This window comes from Oreochromis niloticus, unplaced genomic scaffold (assembly GCF_001858045.2).
Source record: "Oreochromis niloticus isolate F11D_XX unplaced genomic scaffold, O_niloticus_UMD_NMBU tig00000113_pilon, whole genome shotgun sequence".
In the NCBI taxonomy this organism is placed as follows: Eukaryota; Metazoa; Chordata; class Actinopteri; order Cichliformes; family Cichlidae; genus Oreochromis; species Oreochromis niloticus.
This window is the reverse complement of record NW_020327062.1, coordinates 1-9,294: the sequence shown is the minus strand read 5'-3', so window position 1 is coordinate 9,294 and position 9,294 is coordinate 1. Positions and strand designations below refer to the sequence as shown.

Here is a 9,294-nt window from a genome sequence, read left to right as displayed (position 1 = left end):
ACCGCTACACAAGTCTTCAGGGAGTCTATCATACCAAAGAATTGGTTGCGACCTTTGTGACATATTGAATGAGTATATTTGCAACATGCAATCTCTGTATTGCTTATGTTCTTTCCCACCTCAACTTCACAGACCCCAGATTTCCAGCCTGTTGTGAGAGATCGGGTCATGAATAGGACCTTCATCATCATCAGTCCACATTTCTCCAATTTCACGACAAACGACTTTGAAATTTGGTTCCAAGTGAAACTGATTACCATCCTTCCAAGTTTTACTCCAGAAATGCTCAAAAATACAACCACAAACATCAGCTGCACAAACTACCAAGTCATGTGAGTAGCTTTCTTGGAACAATCAAGATTTTGTTGCAAATGAAAATTACAGTAGTGACAAAGGACAACATGATAACATTTTCTTTCAACTATTGCAGTGTGAGTGGGATGGCTTCAGTTATCCAGGAGATGCCACTGTACAGACGACAAGAGATCACACATGTTCTGCTGGGCTACCTAAGAAGTACTGAAAATGCCATCAATGAGACAGGTAGGGTAGACGTAGTGTGCATTATGTGTTTTCCAGTGTGAAATGTCTTGAAAAGCACTGAGCAAAAAACTTGCCCTCAAATTCTTTCATGTCTACCAGTCAGAAACCTTGCTAAATTGAGCACATCCTAACTTTTGTCTGCATGCTTTAGCTTGCAGGCAACAAAATGACAGTGATGCCCAATGGTTGAAGCAAATCTGGGTCCATTCGTCCAATATACAGCATACTCTGACCTCAAAGACTTCAACATCTCGACGGTAAGCTTTTTATTACTCTTTCTGTCTTTCTTGAGAATAGCAAAGGAAAATTCTGGAAATTGTACGAAACACATGCATTTCATGCATCCTACTTTTTTGTATCCACAGCTGGAAGTTCTGGACCTTCTTTCACCATCGCAGAAGGCTGATCTGATCCTAGATCCAAACAGTGGTGCCTTAAACGATGCACATGTTGTAAGGGAGGTGTTGACGAGCTTGACGGAGACCAGTGATTTTGAGCAGCTCAAAGAATTTTTCGGGGCTTTTGCAAACATCAACAAGCAGGTGAATGCTCATTGTTAACCTTAGCTCAGTGTAAACATCAACAACTGTGAACAGCATTGGTTTATAAACCTGTCTCCCCTGGGCTTAACAAAGATTTTGTAGAGGCTAATACTGAGCCCGTGTTTAACTCGAAATGATCCATTTCTGATATGCTTCATGCCTTGAGGATTTAGTTTAGATAAGCTCCCCCTCATTTCCACAAAGACTTCAGAACCTCCTCTCTAACCTTATTATGATTCCCTTCTCTTTCAGAGAAATGTCACCCTCATCCAAAATCCAGATGTGCGAGACACCATTTTGAACCTGACCTTGACAGCCCTTGCTCCTCAGCTTAAAGACTTTCAGCCACAAGACTATCAACAGTGGTTCCAGGTTTATTTGGTTCCTGTGATGGCGAGCATCCTTCCTAGCAGCTTGCGGGTGATCCCCAGTAACATCACCTGTGAATCCTACCAGGCTGTGTAAGATATTTCTGACATCCACAGTTAGACATTTTGGGTGTGCACAATGCCAAGCTGAGGCTCCTGACAAGTCACAATGAATTCTTTTCTTCCTTTAGATACAATGGTCTTGAGCAGAGTTTGGAAGCATTGCCACTGGACCTTTCACAGGGCGTGAGATCAAGCGAGCAGTACCTCCAGGACACATTCCCACGTATGTGGCAAATATGCTTTCCTGACTAAACTTTTCTCAAAAGCCCAGTACCACCACTGTAATGACTACTGCATTGATTCATTTATGTTTTTTTTTTCTCAAACAGGTTGCTCAGTTCCAGCTTCCTTTGTGGTAAGTTTATTTCTTTGGGGCGTCTTACATGGGTTATCCAATATTTGATCCGAGTTTGGCACACTAACTGTCCAACTGTGATAGAGTCAAGGTATTTGCACTTGAAGATGTTTCCACTACACTAACACTTACATTTTCTTTGTCTTCAGTGCAAGGTGACCCCAGTTCATGGTAAGTCTGTCTAAAAGCAGACATTTCAACTCTAAGGATAACAATGCATTCTGAAGGACTATTATCTGACACACAACCATTCTCTTTTCACAGTGAATCTCATTTGTGATGCAGCTGATGGGTGGGTGAATTGCTGTTTTGTCCAATGTTGATTCTGTCTAGGTAAAATTCGTTAACACAGTGTCATTAAGGGGACATTGGATTTCAATTTATTGTGTTTTTTTCCACAGTTCAAAACTTGAACAGATCCTATCAGCTGGCAATTCCTCTGCAGCCCTGTGCAATTTCACCATCACAGAACATGCCTGTTCCTCTGTAAGATTCGTTTTTAAACTCACTTTGGAATCCAAAAACAGAACATGGATTTTGCCCCATTGTGGTCCTGACACAAATCTCCATGAGCTCTGACAAAATAGCTGTATTCTTTGTCAATTTTCTTTTTCAAGGCTGCCTATCTCACATCCAGCAACTTGCCCACACTGCTGAACTGCACACTGAAAAGCCAAAACATATACCCGGTAGAAGTCTGGAAGCTTTTCTTCCAAAAAGCTTCTGCTGTACTGGACCAGGCCCTTGAGACATTTGCTAACATGGTAAGTACAAAATCACAATTTCACAATATTGCCGTTTCCCTGCGTGAAGTTTGGGTCCAACTAAGTTGATTTTTCTGCCAATTCAAGGCCAGCAACAACACCTACCCGACCTCATCAAATGTGCTCGAGGCTCTTGGAGAAGTGAGAATTGACAACTTCAGCCATGTACAACTACAGAGCGAGAAGTTCATTACCAGCTGGTTCCAGACAAAGATCCGTCCGTTTCTGGCCGCTCCATCTTTCAACTTCCTATTTTGCCTTAGCTCCCAAAACTTCAGCTGCCAGACATACCAGATTGTGTAAGTAAATATGTACCATATTGCTCTAGTCAGCAAACTTGCAGTTTACTATAAGTTTAGATGCTGAAAGCTTTCTCTCACATGTAGCATTCAGGCATTTGGAAGCCAAAAGGCATCCATGGACAGAGACAAACAGCAAGCAGTCTTCACTCACTTCATCAAACCTTTCCTGTCAAGAAATGACTCAACAGGTAAAGCACAAACTCAAGCTCACTTTGGTATTTCCATTACAACATGTGGTGTATTACCCTGTCAATAACTTTCTTGCTTTTTCTGCAGATCCTGGCTGTGTCTCATCTATCACGGGGAGCCAAGAGTGGCTAAAGGCAAACCTTGGCAAGTTCTCTGATTATGCAACTCTGCAGGACTTGCAAGCCTTCAATCCGAATTTATCCACTGTGAGTGCCAACTGCAGTTGTATATCTTCCTGTAAACTGAATTCATTTGACCCAGACCATTGCCATTACTGCTGTCTGATATTATGCTGGTTCCCTTTTGTAGGCTGAATTGTTGTCAGTCCTCAGTCCTTCTCAGGTGGCACAGCTGCTACTGAGCTCTAGAGCCTCCAATAACACAGATTTGATTGATCGTGTGTTTGAGCGACTGGAAGAGGGCAACGCTCTGGAAAATGTGGATGAATTCCTCACACAACTGAAAGCCAGTGAACAGGTAGGCTAGGCTTCTAAAGGGTGAAGGAGGACAATCCTGGTGTTTGATTCCAGCAGGATAAGACAGAATAAGACATGTGCTAAACCGCTACACAAGACTTCAGGGAGTCTATCATACCAAAGAATTGGTTGCGACCTTTGTGGCATACTGAATGAGTATATTTGCAACATGCAATCTCTGTATTGCTTATGTTCTTTCCCACCTAAATTCACAGATCCCAGATTTCCAGCCTGTTGTGAGAGATCGGGTCATGAATAGGACCTTCATCATCATCAGTCCACATTTCTCCAGCTTCACGACAAAGGACTTTGAAATTTGGTTCCAAGTGAAACTGATTACCATCCTTGCAAGTTTTACTCCAGAAATGCTCAAAAATACAACCACAAACATCAGCTGCACAAACTACCAAGTCATGTGAGTAGCTTTCTTGGAACAATCAAGATTTTGTTGCAAATGAAAATGACAGTAGTGACAAAGGACAACATGATAACATTTTCTTTCAACTATTGCAGTGTGAGTGGGATGGCTTCAGTTATCCAGGAGATGCCACTGTACAGACGACAAGAGATCACACATGTTCTGCTGGGCTACCTAAGAAGTACTGAAAATGCCATCAATGAGACAGGTAGGGTAGACGTAGTGTGCATTATGTGTTTTCCAGTGTGAAATGTCTTGAAAAGCACTGAGCAAAAAACTTGCCCTCAAATTCTTTCATGTCTACCAGTCAGAAACCTTGCTAAATTGAGCACATCCTAACTTTTGTCTGCATGCTTTAGCTTGCAGGCAACAAAATGACAGTGATACCCAATGGCTTGAAGCAAATCTGGGTCCATTCGTCCAATACACAGCATACTCTGACCTCAAAGACTTCAACATCTCGACGGTAAGCTTTTTATTACTCTTTCTGTCTTTCTTGAGAATAGCAAAGGAAAATTCTGGAAATTGTACGAAACGCATTTCATGCATCCTACTTTTTTGTATCCACAGCTGGAAGTTCTGGACCTTCTTTCACCATCGCAGAAGGCTGATCTGATCCTAGATCCAAACAGTGGTGCCTTAAACGATGCACATGTTGTAAGGGAGGTGTTGACGAGCTTGACGGAGACCAGTGATTTTGAGCAGCTCAAAGAATTTTTCGGGGCTTTTGCAAACATCAACAAGCAGGTGAATGCTCATTGTTAACCTTAGCTCAGTGTAAACATCAACAACTGTGAACAGCATTGGTTTATAAACCTGTCTCCCCTGGGCTTAACAAAGATTTTGTAGAGGCTAATACTGAGCCCGTGTTTAACTCGAAATGATCCATTTCTGATATGCTTCATGCCTTGAGGATTTAGTTTAGATAAGCTCCCCCTCATTTCCACAAAGACTTCAGAACCTCCTCTCTAACCTTATTATGATTCCCTTCTCTTTCAGAGAAATGTCACCCTCATCCAAAATCCAGATGTGCGAGACACCATTTTGAACCTGACCTTGACAGCCCTTGCTCCTCAGCTTAAAGACTTTCAGCCACAAGACTATCAACAGTGGTTCCAGGTTTATTTGGTTCCTGTGATGGCGAGCATCCTTCCTAGCAGCTTGCGGGTGATCCCCAGTAACATCACCTGTGAATCCTACCAGGCTGTGTAAGATATTTCTGACATCCACAGTTAGACATTTTGGGTGTGCACAATGCCAAGCTGAGGCTCCTGACAAGTCACAATGAATTCTTTTCTTCCTTTAGATACAATGGTCTTGAGCAGAGTTTGGAAGCATTGCCACTGGACCTTTCACAGGGCGTGAGATCAAGCGAGCAGTACCTCCAGGACACATTCCCACGTATGTGGCAAATATGCTTTCCTGACTAAACTTTTCTCAAAAGCCCAGTACCACCACTGTAATGACTACTGCATTGATTCATTTATGTTTTTTTTTCTCAAACAGGTTGCTCAGTTCCAGCTTCCTTTGTGGTAAGTTTATTTCTTTGGGGCGTCTTACATGGGTTATCCAATATTTGATCCGAGTTTGGCACACTAACTGTCCAACTGTGATAGAGTCAAGGTATTTGCACTTGAAGATGTTTCCACTACACTAACACTTACATTTTCTTTGTCTTCAGTGCAAGGTGACCCCAGTTCATGGTAAGTCTGTCTAAAAGCAGACATTTCAACTCTAAGGATAACAATGCATTCTGAAGGACTATTATCTGACACACAACCATTCTCTTTTCACAGTGAATCTCATTTGTGATGCAGCTGATGGGTGGGTGAATTGCTGTTTTGTCCAATGTTGATTCTGTCTAGGTAAAATTCGTTAACACAGTGTCATTAAGGGGACATTGGATTTCAATTTATTGTGTTTTTTTCCACAGTTCAAAACTTGAACAGATCCTATCAGCTGGCAATTCTCTGCAGCCCTGTGCAATTTCACCATCACAGAACATGCCTGTTCCTCTGTAAGATTTTTTTAAACTCACTTTGGAATCCAAAACTTCACAGAACATGGATTTTGCCCCATTGTGGTCCTGACACAAATCTCCATGAGCTCTGACAAAATAGCTGTATTCTTTGTCAATTTTCTTTTTCAAGGCTGCCTATCTCACATCCAGCAACTTGCCCACACTGCTGAACTGCACACTGAAAAGCCAAAACATATACCCGGTAGAAGTCTGGAAGCTTTTCTTCCAAAAAGCTTCTGCTGTACTGGACCAGGCCCTTGAGACATTTGCTAACATGGTAAGTACAAAATCACAATTTCACAATATTGCCGTTTCCCTGCGTGAAGTTTGGGTCCAACTAAGTTGATTTTTCTGCCAATTCAAGGCCAGCAACAACACCTACCCGACCTCATCAAATGTGCTCGAGGCTCTTGGAGAAGTGAGAATTGACAACTTCAGCCATGTACAACTACAGAGCGAGAAGTTCATTACCAGCTGGTTCCAGACAAAGATCCGTCCGTTTCTGGCCGCTCCATCTTTCAACTTCCTTTTGCCTTAGCTCCCAAAACTTCAGCTGCCAGACATACCAGATTGTGTAAGTAAATATGTACCATATTGCTCTAGTCAGCAAACTTGCAGTTTACTATAAGTTTAGATGCTGAAAGCTTTCTCTCACATGTAGCATTCAGGCATTTGGAAGCCAAAAGGCATCCATGGACAGAGACAAACAGCAAGCAGTCTTCACTCACTTCATCAAACCTTTCCTGTCAAGAAATGACTCAACAGGTAAAAGCACAAACTCAAGCTCACTTTGGTATTTCCATTACAACATGTGGTGTATTACCCTGTCAATAACTTTCTTGCTTTTTCTGCAGATCCTGGCTGTGTCTCATCTATCACGGGGAGCCAAGAGTGGCTAAAGGCAAACCTTGGCAAGTTCTCTGATTATGCAACTCTGCAGGACTTGCAAGCCTTCAATCCGAATTTATCCACTGTGAGTGCCAACTGCAGTTGTATATCTTCCTGTAAACTGAATTCATTTGACCCAGACCATTGCCATTACTGCTGTCTGATATTATGCTGGTTCCCTTTTGTAGGCTGAATTGTTGTCAGTCCTCAGTCCTTCTCAGGTGGCACAGCTGCTACTGAGCTCTAGAGCCTCCAATAACACAGATTTGATTGATCGTGTGTTTGAGCGACTGGAAGAGGGCAACGCTCTGGAAAATGTGGATGAATTCCTCACACAACTGAAAGCCAGTGAACAGGTAGGCTAGGCTTCTAAAGGGTGAAGGAGGACAATCCTGGTGTTTGATTCCAGCAGGATAAGACAGAATAAGACATGTGCTAAACCGCTACACAAGACTTCAGGGAGTCTATCATACCAAAGAATTGGTTGCGACCTTTGTGGCATACTGAATGAGTATATTTGCAACATGCAATCTCTGTATTGCTTATGTTCTTTCCCACCTAAATTTCACAGATCCCAGATTTCCAGCCTGTTGTGAGAGATCGGGTCATGAATAGGACCTTCATCATCATCAGTCCACATTTCTCCAGCTTCACGACAAAGGACTTTGAAATTTGGTTCCAAGTGAAACTGATTACCATCCTTCAAGTTTTACTCCAGAAATGCTCAAAAATACAACCACAAACATCAGCTGCACAAACTACCAAGTCATGTGAGTAGCTTTCTTGGAACAATCAAGATTTTGTTGCAAATGAAAATGACAGTAGTGACAAAGGACAACATGAGAACATTTTCTTTCAACTATTGCAGTGTGAGTGGGATGGCTTCAGTCATCCAGGAGATGCCACTGTACAGACGACAAGAGATCACACATGTTCTCCTGGGCTACCTAAGAAGTACTGAAAATGCCATCAATGAGACAGGTAGGGTAGACGTAGTGTGCATTATGTGTTTTCCAGTGTGAAATATCCCGAAAAGCACTGAGCAAAAAACTTGCCCTCAGTTTCTTTCATGTCTACCAGTCAGAAACCTTGCTAAATTGAGCACATCCTAACTTTGTCTGCATGCTTTAGCTTGCAGGCAACAAAATGACAGTGATGCCCAATGGGTTGAAGCAAATCTGGGTCCATTCGTCCAATATACAGCATACTCTGACCTCAGTGACTTCAACATCTCTACGGTAAGCCATACATTTCACTTCTAGTCCTCCCTCAGAACAAGAAATCCGTATTCTAGACTTAAAAAGGCCACGCACAGGAGTTTATTTTGCTATATCAAAAATACAAGCAATTCATAGAGCACACCTTTTGGTTGCGAACTGTAATCCTTTACCCAGAGCACGGGTCATTACTGCTGTCTGACTATGTGTTGATTCCCTTTTGAAGGCTGGATTGTTGTCAACACTCGATCCCTCTGAGGTGGCACAGCTGCTACTGAGCTCTGGAGCCTCCAACGACACAGATTTCATTGATCTCGTGTTGAGCGACTGGAAGAGGGCAACGCTCTGGAAAATGTGGATAAATTCCTCACACAACTGACAGCCAGTGAACAGGTAGGCTAGGCTTCTAAAGGGTGAAGGAGGACAATCCTGGTGTTTGATTCCAGCAGGATAAGACAGAATAAGACATTTGCTAAACCGCTACACAAGACTTCAGGGAGTCTATCATAGCAAAGAATTGTTGTGACCTTGTGGCATATTGAATGAGTATTTGCAACATGCAATCTCTGTATTGCTTATGTTCTTTCCCACCTCAACTTCACAGACCCCAGATTTCCAGCCTGTTGTGAGAGATCGGGTCATGAATAGGACCTTCATCATCATCAGTCCACATTTCTCCAATTTCACGACAAAACTTTGAAATTTGGTTCCAAGTGAAACTGATTACCATCCTCCAAGTTTTACTCCAGAAATGCTCAAAAATACAACCACAAACATCAGCTGCACAAACTACCAAGTCATGTGAGTAGCTTTCTTGGAACAATCAAGATTTGTTACAAATGAAAATGACAGTAGTGACAAAGACAACATGAACATTTTCTTTCAACTATTGCAGTGTGAGTGGGATGGCTTCAGTCATCAGGAGATGCCACTGTACAGACGACAAGAGATCACACATGTTTCCTGGGCTACTAAGAAGTACTGAAAATACCATCAATGAGACAGGTAGGGTAGATGTAGGGTGCGTGATGTATTTTCCAGTGTGAAATGTCTTCAAAGCACCGAGAAAAAACTTGCCTCAGTTTCTTTCATGTCTACCAGTCAGAAACCTTGCTAAATTGAGACATCCTAACTTTTGTCTGCATGCTT

At 42.3% G+C, this 9,294-nt stretch overlaps 2 protein-coding genes and 1 long non-coding RNA gene across 3 annotated transcripts; all 3 read left to right on the top strand.

Moving 5' to 3' along the window:
• Nucleotides 1-134: 134 nt before the first annotated feature.
• LOC109199346 (uncharacterized) lies at nucleotides 135-727 on the top strand. The gene is made up of 3 exons (XR_002059766.2): nucleotides 135-332; nucleotides 431-543; nucleotides 695-727. It is a non-coding gene; the product is annotated as an uncharacterized LOC109199346 (long non-coding RNA).
• LOC109199348 (uncharacterized) lies at nucleotides 726-6,041 on the top strand. Its single transcript, XM_019354647.1, has 23 exons — nucleotides 726-800; nucleotides 909-1,085; nucleotides 1,338-1,546; nucleotides 1,645-1,739; nucleotides 1,846-1,871; nucleotides 2,021-2,042; nucleotides 2,136-2,163; nucleotides 2,273-2,357; nucleotides 2,489-2,635; nucleotides 2,723-2,934; nucleotides 3,022-3,125; nucleotides 3,214-3,332; nucleotides 3,436-3,603; nucleotides 3,818-4,017; nucleotides 4,116-4,228; nucleotides 4,380-4,486; nucleotides 4,591-4,767; nucleotides 5,020-5,228; nucleotides 5,327-5,421; nucleotides 5,527-5,552; nucleotides 5,702-5,723; nucleotides 5,817-5,844; nucleotides 5,954-6,041. The coding sequence occupies exons 1-23, from the start codon at nucleotides 726-728 to the stop codon at nucleotides 6,039-6,041; spliced, it is 2,532 nt and encodes an 843-aa protein (XP_019210192.1).
• Nucleotides 6,042-6,573: 532 nt separating this feature from the next.
• LOC109199347 (uncharacterized) lies at nucleotides 6,574-8,403 on the top strand. The gene is made up of 7 exons (XM_019354646.1): nucleotides 6,574-6,614; nucleotides 6,702-6,805; nucleotides 6,895-7,013; nucleotides 7,117-7,284; nucleotides 7,500-7,698; nucleotides 7,817-7,909; nucleotides 8,372-8,403. Exons 2-7 carry the CDS (start codon nucleotides 6,733-6,735, stop codon nucleotides 8,401-8,403), a joined length of 684 nt encoding a protein of 227 aa, XP_019210191.1. The 5' UTR covers nucleotides 6,574-6,614; nucleotides 6,702-6,732.
• The last annotated feature ends 891 nt before the right edge of the window (nucleotides 8,404-9,294 follow it).

Bases quoted from the DNA above. Each gene is read 5' to 3' on its own strand.
- LOC109199348 (XM_019354647.1), top strand. From the start codon at position 726: ATGGTTGAAGCAAATCTGGGTCCATTCGTCCAATATACAGCATACTCT. The intron at 801-908 runs GTAAGCTTTTTA...TTGTATCCACAG, and splicing joins AAGACTTCAACATCTCGACG to CTGGAAGTTCTGGACCTTCT. The intron at 3,333-3,435 runs GTGAGTGCCAAC...TCCCTTTTGTAG, and splicing joins TCAATCCGAATTTATCCACT to GCTGAATTGTTGTCAGTCCT.
- LOC109199347 (XM_019354646.1), top strand. From the start codon at position 6,733: ATGGACAGAGACAAACAGCAAGCAGTCTTCACTCACTTCATCAAACCT. The intron at 7,014-7,116 runs GTGAGTGCCAAC...TCCCTTTTGTAG, and splicing joins TCAATCCGAATTTATCCACT to GCTGAATTGTTGTCAGTCCT. The intron at 7,285-7,499 runs GTAGGCTAGGCT...TAAATTTCACAG, and splicing joins AACTGAAAGCCAGTGAACAG to ATCCCAGATTTCCAGCCTGT.